Genomic DNA, 25,392 nt, shown 5'->3' on the forward strand with positions numbered 1-25,392 from the left:
ACTTACAGTTCGGTCAAAGCTCAAAAAAGACTTGTCCTTTGCATCCCCCAGCAGGTTCTCCAGGTCATTTGAGGACAACAGTATATTCTGTGTGGAAACAGAGGCAACAATTTCTAAATAAAAAAACCACAATCAAAGACTGTTCAAGCCTGCACTGATGAACAACCAAACACTCACGAGTTGTTAAATTCACCAGACTGGATCAAAACCACAGGAGTCAGTGCAGTTTTTATTTTAAATCCTCTGGTGATCTTTCATATTGCTTATATTAAATTATATAGCAGTGTGTGCTGTCAGTGAATTAACTGCAGGAGCCTGAGCGTTTGTGTTGTGGGCTTCAAAAGACATGGATGGCTTCACCTTAAATACCTCAGTGACATGTTTGAGGGCTGCTGTGTATACAAGTCAAAAGAAAATGTTCCTGATTTAATTTCTTTTGCCGTTTCTTTAAATCAGCATTCCTCACCTGCAGCGGGTTGTTGGTGCGTGGTAAGCGGGGAGGCTTAGGAGCAGTGACACTGCAGAGGGGTGGGTGGTGGCTACAGTGCTGCTGGGCAGCATCTGGATCTCCCATCAGGAAGGCCAGCTGTCGAAGATGACCCTGCACAGAGAAATTAAAGAGCAACCAAACATGCAGTCTGAAAACACAACGTCAAAAAAGTAAACGTCTCTTCATGTCCTGCTTGTTATCCCTGTGAAATATCAGTTTGGATAGCCTGACATACTAGAAGTTTAACTTAATTTACCTATAACCGAAATGTGGTGATATTAAGTTGCAATATTTGAAACAACAAAATCAAAATATTTTAATATTCATTTTCAAAAAACTTTTCCTCATCTATGTTACATGTGATGAAGAAAGCTTTTAAGGAAATCTGAGAAGCCTAAAATTACCATGCAAAGTTCTAGCTCACTTCTACAGAGGAACATTATTAAGGATCCTAACTGGAAGCATTACAAACTGGAATGGGATGTCCATGACTAAATACCAGAGGGCACTGAAACTGCCCAGAAGATCACCAACACCCATCTACTGAGCATTAGTGATACTGGTGAGGTAAGACATCTGCAGAGAGCCTGAGGCACACTAAAAATCAACAGTCACCCCTGATGCTATCCAGCAAAGCATACAGAAGCTTCTACTGCCAAACGGCCAGACATTAGAACATACTCCACCATATTTATGTATTCCTTTAAAATGTTGTCAAAAGAAACTTTACATCTGCAGTTTTAATTATACAATCTTGTATTGCAGAAATATTCAGCAGCACTTCAATAACTACACCTGAACATGTAGCAACAACCTGCTTTGTGATAAATTTTAGTCCGATGAAAGTGAGAAGTTCTACATCTCTGCTGCATTTTATAGTCTCAGGAGTGGAAGTTGTCACTTAAATATCACAGCATTTTAACAAGAGTTAGAGGTTTTTTTTAACAAAAAGTAACAAGTAATGTTAAGGACCCCAATACAGAATGTGAAGATAATGAAACCCAAATGAACAGACAAAAGCCGTCAGGTGAACACACACACACGGTTTACTGCAGGTCATGCATTTCACTGCAGTTCCCAGGGTCCTTTTCCAGTGAATCTCCGTCAGGCCAAGCAAGAAAAACAAATCATGAGCAAACCTCTGTCCTCAGGCTATGTTAATAAGAGTGTGATGGTAGGTGAGAGCATGCCTCTGTGTTTGTGTGAGTGCAGCATGGCATAAGTTCCGTTGTTTAGGAGATAGATGCCCATGACTTTGAGACTTACTGAACCTAAAGTAAGTGAAACCATACATGAATGTTTACAATACATGTAGAAATTACTTTGCTTATGCAAATTTCTCGTTGTTTATCCAAATGAAAGCAATGAAGTCCAGGTCCATTTTGGAAAAAGTAAAATGCATTTTAACAAGCTATTTGATCTCAGCTGCTTACAGAAGAAAAGTAAGAGACACACAGTCTGTAAGGACTTTAAGGAAAATCCATCTGAGAAATGTTATGTTTTATTTAACACAGACCTGTGTTACTGTATATAAAGAGATAGTTTTAGAGATGTTTCATGTCCTCTGAAGAAGAACCAAATCTCAAGTACCTCTGTTAGAAAAATCCCATGATGACCTTGAAATAGACAGGGGATCAAACAACATATGTCTGTTAAACAGATGCATCTGCAGTAAATTTTCATGAAGGACAAATATTTCTATTAATGTAATTGGTGACTGAAATATACAACAGACTTTTCTTCAAAAACCAAATGCAGCTGTCACTCCTGGATCTTTACAATGTAGCCTAAAGTATGCAGCGTGTGCATAACTAAAGCAATCATGTACAAGTAATCAACTCCATTTTAAGAGCACACACTTTTGCACTTAGCAAATAACAGATCATTTTGTTTATTTACAGCACAAAGCAAAGCAAAGCACCCAGAAATTCCTGTTTCAACATGCCACACATTTTGCCTCCCTTTAAAATCATTTTTTATGAGAACCTAATCCAGAACAAACAAAATTATTCTGAGAAGCTCTACTCATGCTGCACTGGATGGCAGTAATAGTTGCATATAAGTGCAGAGTTCATTAATATATGGTTTCACTGTGTCGAACACAAAAGATTGTCCAGAGATAAGACTGTCAGCACCTCAGGGATCTGTCGTCGTGGGATAGATGGATGGAAAATCCATTTTAATTGTTGCTAAAAACAAATCCAGATGCTACCTCTATAACGCTCGTCCTCACCCCCACTGTGATGCAGTCACTGCCTGCTCTAATCCTCAAGCTATATCCGCAAAGCTTGTTATAGCAACTAATATCAACAATGCATTACGGGCCATCAAAATGCTCTTGAGATGCTCACATAAAAGTTTAAAGAACCATCAATGTCACATTTGATAACACAATTCTTAGGAGAAGCCCAGCAGGTGAATGAAAATAAGGAAGCACAGATTAGTGGGGAAAAGAAACAAAACGCAAAAAAGGTATCAAGAAAACAATTTAAAAAAAAAAATGAGACATCAGCAAACCAAGGATCAAAGACTGAACAGAGGCACACATCCTAAATGAACACCAGGCAGAAGGATAATAAGACACAGGTTAACTAAATCAAGACAATAAAAAAAATAGATAAAAAAAACACCACGAAAAACATTAAAAACACAGAAGCCCACTTGAAAAAAATAACCTTCGAAATGGTTAACTGGTTGAAAGAGGTCAAAATCAGAGAGCACAGAGGAAGATGCAGAAAACAAAGAAAGCAGAAAAGGCTGAAGAACGTTTTAGCAAAACAAAAGTTAAAGTGAAAACAATGAAACCATCATAGGAACAGGAATGCATGACTTTTCAAAGTAAAAGAAAATCAACTGGACATCACACATGGCCATCTATTTAGTTGCTTTAATCTGTTCGTTGCATAGCAAAGTTGTTATTCATATGAAGTGCAACAAGAAACAAATAATAAAACAAATAAATAAAATGCTTTAAATCTAAACAGGACCAATCATACCGGATATTGTCAGGGTCTATGTACAATAAACAGAGGTGTCAGGGCTGGAGCCCCTTCTTTTTTTCATCAGTCAAAAGGTTGCAGAGCCACTTACTTCAAACGGAGTTTCAAAGCTCTCAATAATTCCTCCAACCATGAGCAGACCGTCGGTGCTGATCCCCATGCCGTAGTAAACCCAGTCCACACTCTCCAGCAGAGAGCAGTCCACATAGAGTGCGAGCCGCTTGGCAGCCACACTGATGGCCACATGGTGCCACTTTCCATCAGACAAACCACTAACCGGGAACCTGACAGACAGAGACACGCAGATCATTGGCTTTGTGTCTTAAAGTTCTTGTACGAATGTGACAAAGCAGTTGAGTTCAAAAAATGCTTTGGGCACTGTAATCATAGTAAGATAACTTTGTGTTGACATCTGGGTGCCGTCTAAATCTCAAGGACTCAAAATAAATAAATAAATAAATCTCAAGGACTCCACACATTCTGCATTCTTTCATCAGGCTCAGCCAAACAAACAAACAAACAGAATGAGCTCTTGTTCTCTGAGAAGGTTTAATCATGTCTTTCAGTGTGGGCATGTGTGTAAGTCCTGTGACAGCACATAAAAAATCAATTACAATACCCAAATTAAATTTGGCTGATCTCCCCTTTAAGGTCAGCTCCTTGTATACTTAGTCTAGTTCCAGCTAGTACTTCATGAAAGTCAGATCCAACCACTTGTATGTCCACTCTGTGATTTAACCAAAGACCTCAAACATTCACAGAATCAAACAGGTCAATTTGATCTCTGGATCTAGCCAAACTCTAATAGTAGAAACCTGATAGACATGCAGCTTTCTGTTAAAAAAGCTGAAATAAAATCATTCATGTGCAAACAGTACAAGATAACTACAGTATCTGTGTATGTCTATCTTTTGGCCCATTTCTGTATGCTGTCTTGCACTGATGTATTGCTTCAAGCTTTGTGGTTCTTTTAGAGGAGAAACCTGCCAAGAGTTACCTAATAAATCATTTCTCCAAAGAGACAGCCAAAAGCAGTTATCTTCAAATAGAAACACAGGCTGCAAACAAATATACCTCCACAGAGTTCTCCTTTGTCTAACCAACAAATTTGCATACAATTCTGCTACGAAGCAGGAACGGGCATGAGCTGTTCTCTAATACCTCAACATCTGGAGTTTGTCAGTGATGGGTACAGAAACCATGCACTCACTTGACGGTATCTTGCTGGCGGACTTTTAGCAATTTTACTTAATCACTTCTGAATAATTCCTTTTATCTGCCAAAGAGGTTTCACAGGACTTGACACAAAAATAATTTATACTCAGTTTTAGGGCTGCACAATAAATCATTGCACCATCGAAGATGCGATGTGCATAACAGTCACGTCACAGGACGTGCAATGTCAAGTACAGTAAATTAGCTTGAACATATCAGACTACAGTTTGATTTTTTTCTCTTGGTGTGTGATACTAAAGGAAAACCTGCATGGTTCTCTTTCGCCATGACTCATCCAAAACAGGAGACTGTATGACTGTATCACACCAACTACAGAGTTTTTGGATTGACATGAACTTTACTTATATAACAGTTTATTTAGTGAGTGAAACGCATGGCATGTGTGTGCAGAGCAATGCGCATGGAAGAGAGAAAAAACAGAAAAGGGAGATTTGGCTGCCAAAAAGAATGGACTGAAAAGGTGAGCCAATTTATTTATCTAATCAGAGACAGGGCCGGACTTGATCAGATAGAGAGAAAAGTGGCTTGTTGTGCTGGTATCTTTTAGTGCCAGCAATCTCAGTTCCCTTCCTATTTGCCAGTCTGCCCCTTTCCCACTGACAAACTGCAATCCAGGGCAGGTGAGTCACTGCAGCCCTATCAGTCCTTGATTAGAGAGGAGGCCAGAGAAAGGCTATTGATTACAGGTCTGCAATGACCCTGCACCTTTCAGTAGTGGTCTGTGCACTATTCTCCTCGCAGTGCCAAAGCACCTCAGATGTAATTCTGAGGACGTGAGCCATAATGGCAGACCCTCTGCTGCAAGCACAGAAAGGCTTCTTCTTCAGTGATTGCACTGCAGAAACCAATTTTGTAGTAATAAAATTTAACAAATGATTGTTGACGCTCATTCCATAAGAATTAAAAGACACTTTTGGGTTGTTTTTTTTCTTCTTTTATTTTGAATTTCTATGCCCATTATGAATGGGTGCATTTATTCCAGATGGTGCCATTTAGAAACCACTAATGAAAATTATTTGATTTTATATTGCCGATATTGTACAGCCCTACTCACTTTCCAAATAATCTGGGTGAAGAAAAAAAAAATCAAGAAGTGGACTCACTCATAGTGTCTCTGCTGCGTTCCTATGAAGATGATGGCATGAGCACTGATCCGCAGCTGCAGCATGACATGATTGTCGGGACTGAGCATAGTGAAGACACTTCGTTCTTCCCTCTGAGGACTTCGCAACTGTACCAGCAAACTGAACTTATCTTCAAACCTAAACACAAACACATCACTTAGCCATATAATTGGTACTCAAAGGATAAATAATACAGCTAAGTCCTCTTTAATAAGTTGCATGTGTGGGCACAAACTGTACTATAAACACCAGTGGATAGAAACATGTTGCTAATTATAATGTCACACGATAAAAATAAACAGAAAACTCACAGGAGGACTGGAAAAAAAGACCATTATGAATTTTTTCCCTAACTTTACCTTCAACAAGAGCAAGACAGAGCAGGAAAAAGTGAGAGACGAAGAAGACATTTTACCCATCGATGAAGATCTGTCTCAGAGGGAGGGCCAAGGTGGAGTACTGTCCCACCTGCAGGACCAGACACTTGCTCTCACCCATAGTCATGGAGGCATTACTGCTGTTTGTGATATGAAAAGAAAGCTCCTGCAGAATGTTCACTTCATCTGTTGGGAGACAATAAAGAAAACGATCATAACCTAAAGTAATGATTCTCTAGGTGTTTTAATAATGCACCTCATTGGCAGGGAGGCAACGGTTTCATACCCGCTTCATTTTGATTTCTGTTGTTACTGATAAGAAGGCCCAAGTTTCAAGATGTACTGCTGTATTTAACCAGAAATTCTGCCTGTACCACATCAGTCAAAACAAAACTGCAGTAATTTAGTTTTGTTGGTGTGGCTCTGTTCTCACGCCTCCCCAAAAGCAGCAAAAGAATCGCCTCACAACAGAGCAGGCATCAGTGAGAACAGCGATGGCACTGAATAAGTCAGAAATAACTTGAATAACATGAAATGTTGGAACTAGAGCACTTGAGGGGAGGTGGGTTGTAAAACAGCTTGCAGAGGCAGCCGTAACTGTTGGAAGCTAACACATGTTATAGCCCACCCTAAAGGAAACTCGGCTGTGCATTCCTGCAGAATATAACACGTGACTTACTGAATTTACTTTTTAAAGCCAATCAACTATATTTCAAGTATTTTAACAATTACAAGTCTTGAATCCATTGATTCCTTATATTTTGCTACTGAAATGGGAAAAAGGTGTAACAATTTCTTCAAACCTATGCAACTGTATATGGAAGTTTGGTATATTAGGCAAAAACAGAGTCTTTATAATTCTAAAGAGTCAATATTTAGTATGACCACTTTAACACAGCCTATTCTCTTAGTACCGAGTAGTAGTCTTCACAAATAGTTCTCCAGGCTTCTTAAAGGTCATTCAAAACTCTTCTTTGGACGTTGGCTGCCTTGTGTTCTGTTCTCTGTCAATATAATCCTACACTGGTACAGTAATGATGATGTCCGTGCTCTAGGGAGACCAATCAATGACTGACAGTCTCACGTGGTGAGATAGATGCTGAAAACTGAAGTTGTTGACAATCAGACACTTTCCAGATAGATTTTGATCCAACATGGAATACTGGGTGCATTTCTTTGAATTCATAATTTCATACATTTTGATTTGGATCTCCAACACTACTGGTGGAAATGCAGCCCCAAACCACAACTCATCACTCTATCAAACCTTTTGCCACATGATTTTCAGTCCAGATCTTGCGTAATTTGGCACACCGCAGCCCCTTCTCCCTTTTCTTGAGTAGATGGATGGCTGTCAAGAAGCCATCCATCCACAGAGACCATTTCTGATGAAGCTACAGATCTTTGGGAATCACCTTGTTGGTGCAAAAAAAACAAAACATTTTTTGCCTGTTAAATTATATTGTCTTGGACATTTTTCAACTAAATACTACTGCTCAGTTCAACTTTAAAAAAATATACAAGAAAGTCTGGCTACGTGGAAGCAAAACATTAAGAAATGAGGGTTTTTGCACAGTACTGTACTTTATCTATCTATGCCTAATCAACAAGGTGTGCTGCAGTAACTTCCTATTGTTTTCATCACACTAGCATGCACCTGTACCTGTAAACAAAAACATTTGTTACCTTCCTTAACCCTCTGAATCTGTTCAAAAACACCACCCTTTCAGCTTGTTCGTGGCCACAAGTGGCCACCTACAGATTAGGTCTGTAATTTTTTATTATTTTTGTTTTGTTGCCATTTTTTTTTGCATAAAGCTTTTAAGTAACTTCAGTTCTTTCCATAAATATAAAATAATTATTACTTTTTTACATTTTAACCCTTTAATAAGCCCATCTATACAAAACCAGGCCCATAACAAAATCCTCTTTTCAGCGTAATGTGGAAGAATTTGGCCTGCACAGGGCATTGAGCTCAACCCCATCCAACATCCTTGAGATGAAGGCTCAAGTGTCCACATACTTTTGGTCATGTAATATAAGTGTTTCAAGATTAATGCATCCAGGCGGCGACCATGTGTGTTGTAGGCGCACCAAATCATTCAGTCTGCTAGAACTTAAGAGAAACCTTAGCATGCTGTGAACACAGCACTCGCTGTTGGCATTACTAAAAAGCGGAAACCACTTGCGGTGCTGTTGCCTTTTAACTCTGCAGAGGGCTGTTACATATTTTAACCTGTTTTGTTTTGTTTCCCCCTCTTTCTCTTTCTGCTGCCTTACAGTACTAAACAGTGTTTTACCCCTCCCCCATTGGCTTATTTTCTGTCATTAGATAGACATTACCACATGTGAGCAGGTAAAGTGCCATTCGTCACGACTTGCCCACAGGTGGGCTCGTTCATTACTCTGTACTTGAAGAACTCCTTTCAGAGGATTATGAACGCAGCTTTTCATCACATTTGGAGAAACTGAGTCACCGTTCTTAAGAAGACTGGCATTGTTGTATGGTGGTCACACACTCACCTGGGAGCTCACTGAGATCCCTCTAAACCAAAATGCCAATGTCATTACATAAGGTGCAGGCCTAAGATTAATTATGCAGAGTAGGAGTATTTGAGCATGATGTGAGAGATAAAAACCTAACTAAAGATCACTGTCTGAATGATTTACATGAGCACACAACAGCAAGGGTGATTTAGACTTTTTTTTGAAGATACATAATTATTCCAGCAGAATAAACGGATTTTTTAAAAAATAGTTTATTTTTTAATTGTTAAATCTGTGTCTGTCAGCCCCATCGTAGACCCACAGGCTCTGTCCTGCTGGCAGCAGAGCTGCACAAATCACCGCTCGACGAGTGCAGCATGATCACACTCTTCTGCTCGGAGGAAATACATTTCTGACAGACCCAGTGTCACATCAGCAATTTCAACATAAAATCACTTAGAAGTAAAGAAGGCAGAAAGAACGAAAACAGGCAGATGATAAAAGAATCAGAAATTAAAGTAACAAGAGGTAAAGCGCATAAAAGCAGCTGGTGCAAGCATTTTACTTAAATAACCAAGTGAACAGATACACTCATTGACCCCTTTGTTTCTAATGAGCCAGTTCCTTGGAAGTTACTTGGAAAACAAAGTCAAGACGACCTGCTGAAAGTTCAAAGTGAGCATCAGAACGGGGAAAAAAGGTGATGTAAGTGACTTTGAATGTGGTCTGGTTGCTGGTGCCAGATGGGCTGGTCTGAGTACTTCAGAAACTGCTGATCTCCTGTGATTTTCCCACCATTTCTGAGGTTTACAAATAATGGTCTAAAAAGGAAAAATTATCCAGTGAGTGGCAGTTCTCCGAGTGAAAATGCTTTGTTAACATTTACTAAACCTGCGCAAATCCCCTGAACCTAAAACCTCCGAGAATTACTGACTTTTTTATTTTCTGGTGCAAGTCCCAAGGTGTTATTCACCCCTGCTGAGGTTTTCACAGGTCGTCAGCTCGATTCTCCTCCTGCTTTTGTTGTGAAAACCACCCATTATCTTTGAGGCCTGGTACATTTGCATTTGTTGACTCATTTGTTGACTAGCTCAGATCCAAGGCAGGAGAAAAATCTGTGTTACAACCCTCAAAAATACCTGCCGTATCTGTACCAAACATCCCACACATTGACTGACCTGCAAATATGAAATACACGTATTCACAATATATGGAAATACAAGTCTGTTTAATTTATAAAAAAATTGTGTGAAAACAGAATGAAACGTTGCTAATACAATGACATGAGTGACATGTGTGATCTCTCCAGCTTTGCATGTTCTCTCCTCTGCCTGTTCATGTAAAAATAGCAAAAATTAATTAAATAAATAAATAAATTCTGTCCCTCAGTTCAGTTCTTTTGCAACACGGCAAAAGACAGCACTGTGTGGGTAGAGGGGGACATTGGAATGTCCAGTGCAGTAGTCGCTCGTGCTTCACTGCGCAAGCTGGACCCACAGAGGTCTGCTAAGGTTTGTCATTGCCATAGTACATATCCATCCATCCATCCATTCGCTTCCGCTTATCCTTTTCAGGGTCGCGGGGGGCGCTGGAGCCTATCCCAGCTGTCATAGGGCGAAAGGCGGGGTACGCCCTGGACAGGTCGCCAGTCTGTCGCAGGGCTAACACACAGGGACAGACAACCATTCACACTCACATTCACACCTAGTGGCAATTTGGATTATCCAATTAACCTATCCCCACAAGCTGCATGTCTTTGCATCTCCTTACTTGGGAAAGGACCCCAGTCGTCAGAAGGGAGAGAGGCTGGCAGAGAACGTGGTCATGAAACTGATGGAGTCGTTTTTGGATGATGGGAGAAATGTCACAACGGACAATTTATTTCACTGTCAATGTCACAGACTGTTGCAGCGCAAAACAACATTGCTGGGCACGGTGAATAAAGTCCGGCGTGAAGTTACTCAATTTGCAAAAGACACTGCACAGCGAGAGGCACTCTCCATTTCAATGCTTAGAAGTGGCAGTGTCTCCTTGACAATTTATGCACCTAAAAAAACAACAAAAAAAACAAGACTGTGTGTGTTCTCAGTTCCATGCACCAAGACGTGACGATCGGTGATGGCAGAAAGAGGAAACCCAACACGGTAACAGACTATAACCACATGAAGGTATGTGAATGTGTGTATAATTTTACACCAGTGCTACAATGTTTTCTGATGGGTGCTATACAGGCCTATAGAAAAAAACCATATACTCATGACTCTCTCTCTCTGCTTTTACAGTGTGGTGTAGACGTGTTGGACCAAATGGCGCAGATGTATTCCGTAAGAGCAGCAACACGCAGGTGGCCAGTAGCGGTTTTCTACAATATGCTGGACCTGGCGGCAGTGAATGCCTACATTTTGTACAAGGCATGTTTCTGAGTCTTATAGCCAAGGAACTTCGTTGCCGATTCATGCAGCACAAGGTAATATTAGCACAGAGGCAGGCTGCTGAAGCTGCTGTGGCTGCTGCTGTGCCAGGGACTGTAAAGACAACGCAGTGCCAGGTGCAAGAGAGCTGCAACAGAAATCGCAGCAGGTTTACCTGTGCAACATGTCAGAAATTCACCTGTGCCAAATGCAGGGATGATGGACACTTGGTCTGCAAACGCTGTAAAGTTTGAAACACTTTGAAATAAAACATACGTGTGTACCCATATATTGTGAATGTGTGTCTTTTGTATCGATACGGCAGGAATTTCTGAAGGTTGTAACACAGAGGTTTGGCCTGCCTTGGATCTTGGTACTTTGAGTCTGACAACGATTGGAAGGAAAGACCTTCTGGATGTCTCCTGGTTGGCAGTTGGGGAAGGGTGTGTTTGCACAACAAAAGCAGGAGAGAAAGCAGCAGAAAATCTCAGCGGGGTGCTAGGAGGTGTTAGGTTCAGGGAATTTACGCAAATTTGCGTAGGGTTAGTAAATCTAGTAGTAGGGACTTGCACCAAGGAAAAAAAGAGTCAGTAATTCTACAGAGGTCAGAGGACAATGGCCAGACTGCTTTGAGTTGAATGAATCCTTAGGCTGAACACCCACCTAAGGACTCAGCCTAAGGACCAAACAGTGAGTTTCGATGAAATGCTTTGTAATAACGAAAACTTTAAAAAGACAGGGAGTGAGCAAATGAACAGTAGTAGTGGAGTGATATAAGACCACCTGTTTGACCTTTTAAGTGTCCAACAGCTACTCTACCTGAGGCATAAATCTGCAAGTCATGCAGGGTTGCTTAGACTGGAGAACAGTAAGTAACAAAAGTCAGTGCAGGATGAGATGAATGTATGCTGACCTAAATCCAACACTCATTATGTTTCAGTCCATCTGATGTTATCAGGTTGCACCTCAGAATGTTCAAGAACTCAGCGATGCAGTGATCCTGATCTGGGAGGAGAAACCACAGGACACCATTCATTGTCTCATTATGGGCATGCCCCAACTTCAGGCATGTATACAAGCATGTGGGGACTGCACAAAGGCATGAACAACACTTTGAGTTGCTGCAGTAAAACTTCCGCAAAATGGACCAGCCTGCTGCCTCATTTCTCCACTTAGATTTTTGGGTGTCTTTGAATTCAGCCCTTTCCAGGTTGATAATTTTCATTTCTATCAAACAATGTGGAATCCTTTCATTCCTTACACATTACCCAGTCTATATCAGTATAGATATCGCACATGATCTTTTTCCTTTTGAGAACTGATGTGTCCTTTTCTTTTGAGCAGTGTATTCCATCTACCTTTAAAAATAACAATACTATAACCCAGATGGCCCAGTCAAGATTGTGGCATCGATGATGTTACAATGTCATTCTTCCATAATAATGTAATCACGTGTATCTTAAACATGTCACAGGAGATCAGCAGTTTGTGGTTAATTATTAGGAAAACCAGGCATTTACCAGGGTTTGTTTTGATTCAAAATTACATAATCTTGAAACAATTTAAAATTTGCACCGAAGCACAATAATAATATTAACATCAGTCACACAAACCACAAAGTCGTCTGTCATAGATTGACCTATGAGAAATTGCTGAAGCTACAGTATCTAAATAAGCAATAATTTATAGCCCCAGGAATTAGAAAAATTTTCCCACACAGTTGCTGATCTAATGTGCTGATGGTCTTTATTAAGCCCCAGTTGTGTGTGAGCATTCAAGAAAAAAAAAATGTTTTGTGTGCCAACAAAGTACCCTTAAGGAAAACCTTCCCCCAGCGCCGTAATGAAAGGATCAAGCCATTACGACAGGGCGGGGGTGAAGAGGAGGGAGGGAGGGAGAGAACTGCTGCCAATCATGTCTGTTCTGTTTCCTGCAAAAGTAAAACAGATGTTTGATGCCTTCAAATGTGTGAACACTAAGGACTCTTAGGGTTAGTCCAGTCTTTGGGAAACTGCTATTTACCCTATGTAGCCACAGACTAAGATTTTCTATATGATTCAATATTTCAGTGGCCAGTTACTGGGCCGATGTTTTGAATTAAAATTAAAATTCAGTGACTCCCCCAAGATGTTGTCATTCAGTTTGACCAATTAGGGCTCATCCAATTATTCATCTTAGAGTTGTGTGGAGTTCAGCTCGGTCCTAAATTAAGATATTCATCTTTGCTGCTTGTGCTTTTAAGTTATTACTCATCAAAATTCTCCGATACCTTTCTTTTCCAGTTTCCCTTTTAAGATTTTACACCCAGCTCCATGCATGCACCAGGCAAGAACATTGCTAGTCTCTTGAGGGGCTAACACACAGATGACAAACACCTCAGAAAGACCAGAAATACTTATTTTGCTTTATGTCCTCCGACTGAAGCTCAGTACTGGCAGGTGAAAAGAAGCAGGTGTGCCCTGGAGCCAAAAAAGGACAATTGAAGAGTCTGTTGGGTGGTCAAACAACACCCCCTCTGTGAAGCCAGGCTTCTCAACTGCCATCAAGTGTGGCCATTCAGAGCAGGTATAAATACCTCTGCTTTTCAAAAATTCTACAAAGGGGCTGGTTATGAGCCTTTCCCCATGTCTCACCTTTAGCTATGAAAACAACAACAGCGCAGAGTGAAGACAAGAGTAACCAAAGAACCTGAAGTTGGAATTTATTTTCGCCTAACATGTTTTGTGCATATCTTAAAGCTGAATTGGGATTCCCATGCTGTAATTTTAAATATTTTGTTACTATATAACACCAGATAACTTTGTCTTCTTATGCATCCCAACAGTAAAACACATGACAGCCATCCTGTTGTATTCTGATCTAGAAAAGACCAGTCAATGTGTTGGACTAAACTGGCATATAACCAGTTTTTAATTTTTTTTATTTTTAAATTTTCAAGAACAGTGCAACAAATACAAACAAACAAAACAAAACAAAAAAGAAAAGGAAAGAAAAAAAAACCACATACATGGGGAGAGTACTGAAGAGGAAGGAAAAATCACAAGATATATATTATATATAAGAGTAAATCAAGGGTTACAGTTTTTCGGCAACGTTGGGGTGCCCGACTCCTCCAAAGATTAAAGATCCTTGTTTGCCACTTTGCTAGCCTAATTATTTATTGTTATAGTAATTTTTATTATTATTCTTGTTACTATTATTATTAGCAATTTATCTATTATTATTTAATATATATGCTTTTACGTATATAGTTACCGGTAAGTTAATATGGGTCAGCTGCACCAGCGCCACTGGGACAACAGGGCCCCCGGAAACCCATGTATCAATCATACTTCCAAAACCTTACAAAAAGTCAGATCTTGTTGGTTTAACATATTCAGTCCATTTTGACCACTGTTCATAGAACTTGGATGACAGTTTTTCCATGTTGTAGATTTCATTGATTATATTGATCCAGTCCTCCTGTGATGGTGGTTCGACCTTTAACCATTTCCTTGTAATTGCCTTTTTGCTAGCAATCAAAACAATTGCCAACAATCTTATACCAGACTTCTCCCAATTTTGCATATTTACATCCCCCAAATATATACACTGAAATGAACAGGGGATTTTAACTCCAAAAACGTTATTTATATGATTACAAATATAGGACCAAAATGACCTTAGTACATTACATTCCCAGAAGATATGATAATGATTGACCCCAGAGGTTCCACAAAGCCTCCAACACGAATCACCGCTTCCCTGGTGCCTTTTTTGAATTGGTGTAATAAAGTATCTCATTAGGTTTCTCCATCCAAACTCTCACCATGTATTGGAGATTGTTGTGGTCCACTGCAGTTGACACATTTTTGCCCAGTTTTCACTATGAATAAGTACACTGCCTTCCGTCTCCCAGCTTCTCTTACTGTATTCTGAGTTGATCACTTTGGCATGCTGGATTGACTTATATAGTTTGGATATCATGCGACTCAGAGAATGGGATTTTAATAGTGTGGAAAAAGATTCCACAAAACCCAATTCACTGTTTTCCATTATAATTTTAATGTTTTGATCAAAGTAATGCCTGACTTGTAGATACCTATAAAAATTATCTTGACCCAATCTATATTTTTGTTTTAATGTCTTGAAACTCAAAAATGTCCCCTCATGGGCCAAAGAGTAATTTGTAGTTAAACCTTTTGAGACCCACATCCTAAACCTATTATCGTGAATATTGGACAGAAAATCAGAGTCATAAGCAATCCATCTCAGTTTCCTAGCTGCTTTCTCCAGCCCACTTGTTTGAATAACTCCATCCCAACATTTTAGGAGAGAATCGTACATAAAACCACCCAAGATTTTATTTTATTTCTACGCTTTGTCTTATGTATTGACTTAAAGGTTCAACAAATAGAGAAAACAGAAGTGCAGAGGTCCCACATCCGTGACAGGTTCCTCGTTCTAGTCTGATAGATTTTGTCAAGTCTCCACTGATTTTAATCCAAGCAGTTGGTCTAGTGTATAGTGCAGCGACTGTGTCAATTATACCGGAATGGAAGCCAAATCTGGCTTTTTATGCATCCAAACTTATCATAAGTGTTTCCAGATTACTTTTTCTTTTACATATTTCATAATCAATAAAGTTTTCCTAATATTGTCCTGAGTTTGTCTTTGTCTAATAAAACCAGTTTGGTCTTTATGAATGGTAAAAGGTTTTTAATCAATATTAAGTACACTTACTGGTATTATGTAATTCCCACATTCTAATTTGTCTTTATTCTCTTTAGGAATTATAGAAATTATAGCCTCATTCCATGAAGGTGGTCTAGTTTTTTTTCCAACACCCAGTTGAATGTTTTTACCAATGTTGAGACTAGTTGTTCTTTCATAATTTTGTACCATTGTCAATTAAATCCATCTGACCCAGGGACCTTACCATTTTTTAGTCTTTTAATGGCCTGTTCAACTTCTTCTTTAGTTATGTATGATATGAATCTCATATTTTGGTCGTTTGTAACTTGGCACAGCTCCAATTTTGCTAAAAATATTTCAATGGCTTCCTTACTGCTACATTCTTTGGGTTGGGAATACAGTTTTTGATAGTAATGTAAAGTAAAGCATTCTTTGATTTTTTTCAGGGTTAGTTTCTATCCTATTTCTTACTGGATGTTTAATTTTGTGAATTGTTCTTTCTGCCTGTTGTTTTCTTAACCTGTACGACAGAAGTTTTAATGCTTTAATGCCTCCTGTGTCATAATACCATTGTTTTGTAAATAGAAGGTTCTTTTGAACCTCTTCTGTGTTCATTGCATCTACTTCTGTACTTCTTTTATTTTTTATCCTGGCTGAATTACATAGTGAAACTGAGTTTTCTTTCACTAGTTTTCTAAGTTTACTTTCTAGCTCATGTAGCTTTGGCTTTCTGCGCTTCTTTAACACAGAGGAGATGGCTATGATCTTACCATGAACTACTGCTTTTATTAAGGCATCCCATAATATTACTGGTGAAACCTCACCATTATCGTTGTATTCTAAGTAAGATTGAATTTCTAATTTCAGTGTGTCTTTAACTTATTCAGAATGGTTGCATTTATCCTCCAAATAGTAGATTTTGTTTCAATAGCTATGTTAAGTGTCAAGTACACAGGCTCATGATCTGAAATGGTACAAGTACCAAAGTCATATTCAACTAATCTGCATCTATCGCTTTTAAACTTCAGGAAAAGGTCAATTCAGGAGTAAACATTGTGCACGGAGGAATAGTGGGTACAGTCCCGTACAGTGAGGTTATGTTCCCTCCATATATCCACTATTCCAAGTAGGGCTTTTTGATATAACGATATATATCGGATGATGATATAAAAATGTCTATCGTTTCATTTTGCGCTACCGTTTGTTTCGTGGTGTTGCAAAATAAACTGTTTACGGCAACATTTTTTCATCATTTTGATGGTCACTGTAGTGGCTATATTAATTTCCTAAAGTTCTCTCTCTCTCTCTCTTATATTTAATATAACAACATGGACAAGCGCCTGTTTTTATGCATTGCCTTTAGCAACAACAACGGTAACACCATCGCGTGTCCGCTTGTTTATTTTCCACATAAACCTTTCACAATAAAGCTCAAGATCCTGTTGAGACTTTTCAAAATAAACTGAATCACGTGAAAGAGGATGCAGAGTTTTTACCGATGAGAAGCAAAAAAGGAGCCGCCAGGTGCTAAAAAATAAACCTTAGACTCAAACGTTAGAACAGGCTTTTCCCTGCAGCACGCCGTGTAATAAATACTCACAAAGAAAACGGCAGCCGTTACAACTTATGTCTAAAAATGTTTCATGTAGTTTCATGCATCGGTAAAACACTCGACTCCAGATACACGACGCCCAGCTGGAAACACTTCAGCTGCCCGAGATTCACAGAATTTACAGAAAATGTTAAATTTTTGTGATTTATATCATTATCGGACGATAGATGTTTTATATCGGGATATGAGATTTTGGTCATATCGCACAGCCCTAGCTCTTTCATGTAATTATTAACCTTTTTACTAATACTTTTACTTGTACTTTTAGTATTAGTAAAAAGGTTAATACCTTTTACTTATTAGTAAGTAAAGGTCTTTGTCCTCCCATTGGAACTATCCATTTTAGGATGCAGGCTTATGTTAAAATCGCCCCTGCATATTGGAATTCCTTAACTTTGAGTTGTAAATAGCTCAAGCACCTGTTTATAAAATGCCCAGTCACTACCTGGAGGCATATATACACTTAGCAGACTCACTAAGACTCCATCTATTTTACCCTTAACCATAATGTATCTTCCCTCCTTATCTTTATGCTCAGAAATAAAATCAAAATTACTTTATTGGAAATCAAAATTGCTACCCCTGTACGTCTCCCAGAGCTATGTGAGGAAAAATATATCTTGGAGTATCCCATTCTGTTTAATTTTGTATGTTCACTATCAGTGAGATGAGATTCCTGTATATATGCTATCTGAACCTTATTCCTTTTTAATTGCGATAACATTTTTGATCTTTTAATTGGATTTAGTATGCCATTTATATTTAAAGAGACAAACTTTATAGGTCTACTAGACATCTGACTGTATTACAACCTCATTGGCATGCAACCAACTTAAACTATTTTTGCTGGTATAGCACCAAATCACAACAGTCACGCCAAGGTGCTTTATTTTTGTAAAGTAAAGACCCATCAATAATAGAGAGAAAACCCCAACAATCAAATGACCCCCTTTGAGCATAATAAAACTACTTAGACAGAAAAGTCCACAACTACATTTGGCACAGATGTTAACCAATTAGCAATTGATGGAAGTGAGAAACGAAGCAAACCAGTCTATCATAAAAAAACTGCAGTACTCCTGATGTCCACTTGAGGCTAACGCCAAAAGCACACACAGCCTGAACACACACAATGTTTTGTCTCTATGAATAGTTTCCCTCTTCGTAACAACTGTGTGAGAGGTTAATTTTTCACGACACATCTGTCATAATCTGGTTAAAGCTTAAAGTTATGGGTGTGGCTGTTTTACTAGTCAGTCACCCGTGGGTGAAATTCTAGTACGTTATTAGTCTGTTACTTAGCACTAATTAGCAGGTGTCTGTGTGTTAACTTTAGCTGAAAACGTACTCCTCTGGTCCAAATGTGGCACTGTTACTTTTTAAAAACTAATTAATTATGTTACTTGTAGCATGCCTTTTGCCCTGCTCCTTAACACCTCATGAAATCCACTGTGACATAATTACCAGTTAGCAAGATAAACCTGAAGCTACAGTCCCACACACTGGCACAAATCTCTATCCTAACTCTATCCTAGCTAGCACACAAGCTCTTTCTTGTAGTGTGCAATTATTAACACACTGCTGACAGAAAAACTAAAGTGTCAAGGCGATGATATGAAGGCTACAATTCTCCTAACATTGATTTTGTTACCTGCTGATGCTCAGGCTCTGGCTGCTATGCTTGGGACGACATACATGCTGCTCTGGGTTCTTCACTAGCTTTACATTCTGTGCTGATCAGTGTTGGTCAAGTTACTTGAAAAAAGTAATCAGTAACTAATTACTGATTACTTCCCCAAAAAAGTAATCCCGTTACCTTACTGATTACTTATTTTCAAAAGTAATTACTTAGTTACTTTTTAAAAACATGATTTACAACCTGAATAGGTAATAGATCTTTCAGCCCAATTCTACTTTTTCTGCATAATCCATCATATAAAACGTAATCAAATGAAAAAGTCTCTTTTTAAAACTTGTTTTATTACTTTTAATCTTTTAACTTTATGCATCAAGCAAAAATTATATGCAACATTCTCTGACTGGAAGAAATTTGTTCAACATTTAAACCTATTTTCTGCACATTACAGCACATAATTTTTTTTTTGTGTGTGTTTACACTCAGTCTTTCAAATAAATGCAAGTGAAACACAGCAGAAAAGAAATAAAATCAAAGACTCAGCGGTCCTGTTGCTCTATTTTCACCTGTATAGCAGGCGGAGGTTTGCCCTGGTGCAGGTGTGCCGCAGCGGTCAGTGGAAGAATCCGCGAGTTCCTCTGTGAGTTTCACATTGCGTGGTAGCGCACTCGGTGCTTGCTCGGACGTTTAGGGTTTTTTCGCTGTAAAAAGAAGTTTTCTTCCCACGCAGTGAACAGCGGACATTAATGTTTTTGTCACTTTTTACGGAATCAAACTCAAAGTAAGGTCAGTACTTCCACGCTTTAAACGCTGCAATGCTCACACTCTCTGCCGCACTCCATTGTTGATCTGCATACAGCTGTTGCCAAGAACGTCGCACATGCTTACGTCATTGTCATGAGACAATCTCGCAAAAAAAATAATAAAATCATGGTTTTAGTAACGCAGTAACGCAGCGTGCTTATGGGAAAGTAACAGTAATCTAATTACCTTTTTTGCAATAGTAATCCCTTACTTTACCTTACTTTACTCCTTACTTGAAAAAAGTAATCTGATTACAAGGAACACGTTACTGTAACGTGTTACTGCCCATCTCTGGTGCTGATCCTTGCAAAGAGTCGATGTTGTGTGTGAAGTAAAGCACGTTTGTTTTGTGTGCAGTTTTTGTGTTTTGTGCAATAAAGATACAAATAATTTATATCTCTGCTCTTCAGAAGTTGTAGACCCCTCCGCTGTTTTCCTTCTACCTACACACCAACTGAGATCAGCTGACTGTAGTGCACATGTAGGAATAAGAGGCACACTTGATGATCTTTTTTTATTTCTCTCCTCCCACCATCCAACTAAAGAATCTTTGTAATGGAAATAATGAAATAATTGCATTTGTAATTTGATTGCTGAATTTATTAGCGTGTTATAATGTTGCATTACAAAGTAACACTGAAATATGTTTACTTTGGAAAGAAAAAAAAAACCAGCAAGCAAAACACAAATTTTGCAGAGTTCAGAATCTGAGTGACATCACAGCAGCATTGTACAGTGTGTGTTAACTGTCAATGAAAGGAGGACTTTGGTACTAGCGCTGGCAATGTTAGCAACACTCAGTAAAACTAATCTAACATTGTTTGGTTATTAAAACATGTGATTAATCATTTCAAATGGCTCCTAAATACATACACAATATTTGCACAGGCAGTGGTTAACCTCATCCACTAGTCTGTGGTCAGTTTTGACCATTTTCTTACTTTAAGACTAGTCAGCTAGTCTATTTTTTTTTAGCCTCGCAATAATCAGCCAGGCAAATAGTTCACACAAATGTCACTATTAGAGAGCTAATTTTGTATATATTGGACTTAAAAAGGAAAAAAAATATGCTCAAGAGTCAGACCAATCCCCGACTTCAAAAGCAAATGAATTTAATATCAACAGCATCACATGATTCTCATGTAAGCAAAGGTTAAACCTTAGGAAGTAAACACAAACAACATAAGAATATACCAAACAACAACAAAAATCATATACACTGTACGTGGTTTTCTTTAAATTCCCCAGCCGTTGTAAAGTTTCTTGTCTTATTGCTAGCATGCTACGTTCTGGTCCTCTTCATAAATCTCTTCGGCTGCCTTCTAATGAGGGAAAGTGAATGTCTGTAATAAATGAATGCCTTCATGATGAGCCATCATTGTCATAGAAAAGAATATAAAAGCCTCTCGAGAGACATAAAGACAAAAAAATAAAATACACCAATAATTCTGTCTTTACATCAATAGCTACTACAACTATTTGACTTACTAAGCTTAAGGAGTGCTGACAGTAGATGTCTTGGGCAACAATGAGTTAATGACTTTATCTTCACTGATGCTGATCCAGAAATATAAGCACTTGAAGCTTCACCACAATGCAGTTTAAAATCAGAGAAAAGCTGTGCGGTGGGATGATCAGTCATCTGCCATCTTATTGGAAATTGTTTTGTGTTTATGAGGCACACATATGGTTCCCATGCATTGCTCCATGAAGCTACAAAAACGCAATCATTCAACGTGATTTCTACACACATCAGCAACCGTAACCGAGTGTTGAAAGCTCTGAGCAGTGAAAAAAGATTAGCTGAAAGTTTCAACAGATGGAGCAATTCAAAACCAGAAACATTTTACATAAGCAGAAAAAAAACTTTGAACATGTTCCTTGTTTTCTGGAGTGAAAAACCTCAAATATTCCCATTCCACAGGGATGATACTATGGCGTGAACATGAGCACCAGCATGTGGAACAAGATTTTCTTTGGTTGGGACTTGTAAATTGTTAAGAGGATGGAGACAAAAAGGGTACACTCCAGAGCTCAAAGTCATTATTCCAACGTGCAGACACACCTTCGTGATTTTTTTGACTCAGACATCCATGAAGTATATAAAGAGCTTATGCAAACTATATGACAGGCCATTACTGTAACAGCTCTGGTGCATTTGCCAGCAGCAGACAATGGCACTACTCCAGAATTAAGCCGATGGACTGCACGCTTACTTTATTTGTGTAAATCTCTGGAGTTATAGCAATTATCAAGCCTGGCTGGTGCCCAGCTCTGAGTCAGTTCACTGCTGTCACAAACATGATGAGTCTGTAGGCAAAGAAAACAAAGTAACTTACTCAAAGGCCTTGAAAACAAGTGGCCATCAATTAACAGACGACTTACATTTTAGGCTTTATCTTCATCTTACTGTATCGTCTTTACTTTATAATACAGCACAACTTGAGGCGACTGCTATTGTGATTTGGTGTTATTTAAAAAAAAAACTGTCAGTTAAATTAACCGATACAATGTGGTTGTTTGCAAAGCAATGCCTTTAAACCAAGCGGTAAAACAAAAACTAACACATTAAATACATAAGCAATAATCATAAACTGTACATAAAAGATAGAAGCACTAACATTGGCATCACCATGTGATTTTCCAGGGACTGCATTTTGAAGCCTGAACTTTAGGATTTTAGCTATTGTTTTTTGATTTTGCATCCATAAACTGTAATGCACAGACACAGACACCTGGTGTTAGCCTAAAAGCCTATTAAAAAGTCTATAAAGCCTATTAAAAAGCCTATTATTAAAAAAGAGAGAATTTCACTCACCAAAATTAGAGCATTTATCAGGTTGTTAGATTAAAATGCACTTGCAGTGCAAACAGAGGCCCGGTTTAGTGGGGCCTAGCAGACAGCTACCGCCTACACAAGCCTGTGTCAGCACAAATCCAAAAGGCTGTTATAAAGGGATCAAAACTGATTTTGTACCAGACAGTAAACATGTAATAATCATCCCTGAAGTTGTGTATTTTAACCAGTAGTTGTTGGTAGTGTACAAAAAGCTAGGTTCGTGCAGATGTACTGACAGAAAGGCTGCTGCCGGAAAGTCTTGGTTATCACCTTTTTACTGGGATTTTCCACACACTGATCTTCCGGCATGATAGCTGAAGAGGTGAAACAGCTGTCTGCGTGGCTTTCTCCTGGCATGTTGGGGCACACAGGGGGTCACTGAAACATGACACAAACACCAAATGTTTCCTCGCCTGAGGCCAGAGGTGCAAACTTTCGTGTAAGCAGATCAGTGGGGCCCAGGTCCTTCAAACCCAGACGAGCACACTTCTACTGTTTACATTTTGCACACAGCACCCTGTAGCAAATGCCAGGGCACAGAGGAAGAAGGGAAATGCATAAAGTGTAAAGCTGATCCGCTGTCTGTTACCTGCAAAGCAATACAGATATTCACAGAAGTGGGCCATCTAGCTGGTGAAAAACAAGAGCCCTGAAAATGATGATTTTTTTTCTGGATGTGTGCAAGGGCGCATGTTTGCTGTGAGACGCCAGAACAATTATAATAAGAAGACAACATGTCAAATGTGTCAAATTCCCACCCATTCTGTAGACTTTTCTGAAGCACTATTTCTTTTTCCCAGCAGAGCTATTAGCTAATGGGAAATGATTAATGACGCGATAATCACACAGACATTTTAAGACATCACCTCCTCGGTCTACATCAGACCCTTTTCACTACTGCCTCTGCCTCCTAGTCTGGCCCACTTCCAGCTGCTGTAATCAGGGGAAGTGGAGCCAGCTGCCGTGCTGTCCTGCGGTGGGATCACATTACCCTAATAGGCTGAGACAGACCGACAGATAGCTCAATTACTGCACTGCTACAATTACTGGCCTTTGCTCTGGTAGAGGGGGCATCTCAAACAGGCAGAAGATTAAAGACTTCCACCTCCTCTGGCAGAAAACAAGGCCTGGGGAATCACTGGGCCAGAAAGTAGGAAATGAGAAATGGAAAGCTGGAGTGAATAGAGGAAACATAAGAAACGATTGAGATGTTCCTAAACATCTCAATCATTCCCTCATCAGAAAAGCCATGAGTGATGAGCAAACCTATGACCACGCTGACCCGTAGCTGTACTGCAGATTGTCAAATGCTCACAGATGCAGCATTCATAATGGAAATACCTCCTGCTAGTACAGCAAGGGACCACTGACTTTCATGAAGACTGTCTATCATGGAGTAAGAGATCCAATGTTGGGATATTATTTCAAGAGCTGTCCTTTACAGGGGATAAACCAAGCTTACGTAAAACCTGGGTTTGTGTGAAGATGGGCTTGTTAAGTGGGATTACAGCCCAGTGGAGGTCACAGAGGGATTTAAGTGGACTGAATGCATCTAACAGACATGTTTTTGGCCTGTGTGTAATACAGCTCAGGGAACACAGTTGATATCAGCTCTTGTCTTGAAATCCTACAATATCGGGAAAAGCAGGAAAGACATGCAATACTGAATGGAGGTTGGGGGTTTGTTAGCCTCCCCTGGCAGTATATTTAGGAGTTATTATGTTAAAAAGGGACAACCAGGCAGACTGGAGTGTTAGAAGCTATTTTTTAAAAAGCTTGTACACTATAATAAAGTCATTATAATCTCAACACTTGGAAACCGTACATATAATTATGCCTGCCTTTACACCACACTGCTCTAAGGGATAACATTCATACTGTTTGTTTGCTTTCAGGCTAAATACTTCATAATGCACATTTGTCATTTATCAGATGTAAGCCGCAGGATGCGATCTTTCTCTTGCTTTACTTAAAGTGGTTATCCACAGCAACTAATCACTAAGCACTGAAGGCTTGAAGAGAGACACGAAAACTTCCTGTGCTGTTTTTCCTCTGACTCAACTGCTTCCGTCATCCCAAATCCAAAGAGAGCCTTAATAGCACTGGAGCCAGTCCTCAGTGAGGAAAATTAATCATTACAGTGGCATAAGTTAGAGGAGAGAAAGGGTCCCTTTGATATACTGACTGCTAGGTGCAGGGCAAATCTTTGTTGAGCGATGCTTCACACGATACTGATGACCTCAGAAATATTGTAACTGGAGAGTTACAGCACAGGGATTTCTTATAAAGCGACACACTACTTCACAGCAAACCAAAATATCACAAAGGCACTTTAGGTTTTCTTTGGAAGCGCTTCTGAATAAAACCGAAGAATCACCCCTTTAAAAATATAATTTAACTTTAAGCTTTAAAGTTTAAGCTGTAAGCTGTGAGCTTAAATCTGTGCTGTAGGTATGTTGTAACTTCAATCCCTTATAAAAACTCCTGTAATGCTCTAATGTGATGTGCACCTCCCCACAGATGTAACTATGCATCACACTCCCAAAGACTGTGACTTGCCCATTCGTTTAAGCTAATTACAAAGATGCAGGGGTTAATACATCCTACATATACAAGAATACATTATTCTATGAGGAGATAAAAACCAAGACTCAGGGTGTCACAAGCCCAGATAAATGGATTTCATAAGGAAAGGCCCCCGGC

At 39.2% G+C, this 25,392-nt stretch overlaps 1 protein-coding gene across 1 annotated transcript in view; it reads right to left on the reverse strand.

The window, feature by feature from the left end:
* si:ch211-196i2.1 (collagen alpha-1(I) chain) overlaps positions 1-25,392 on the reverse strand; it is a 117,228-nt gene that overhangs the window by 70,157 nt on the left and 21,679 nt on the right. The window contains exons 2-6 of the mRNA XM_005921731.2: positions 6,265-6,412; positions 5,829-5,987; positions 3,581-3,773; positions 467-601; positions 7-87 (exon numbers count right to left, since the gene is read on the reverse strand). Coding sequence (XP_005921793.1) covers positions 7-87; positions 467-601; positions 3,581-3,773; positions 5,829-5,987; positions 6,265-6,412 — 716 coding nt within the window. The remainder of the gene's footprint in view (positions 1-6; positions 88-466; positions 602-3,580; positions 3,774-5,828; positions 5,988-6,264; positions 6,413-25,392) is intronic.

This window comes from Haplochromis burtoni, unplaced genomic scaffold (genome assembly GCF_018398535.1).
Source record: "Haplochromis burtoni strain Fernald_Lab_line unplaced genomic scaffold, NCSU_Asbu1 Contig_51, whole genome shotgun sequence".
Classification (NCBI taxonomy): domain Eukaryota; kingdom Metazoa; phylum Chordata; class Actinopteri; order Cichliformes; family Cichlidae; genus Haplochromis; species Haplochromis burtoni.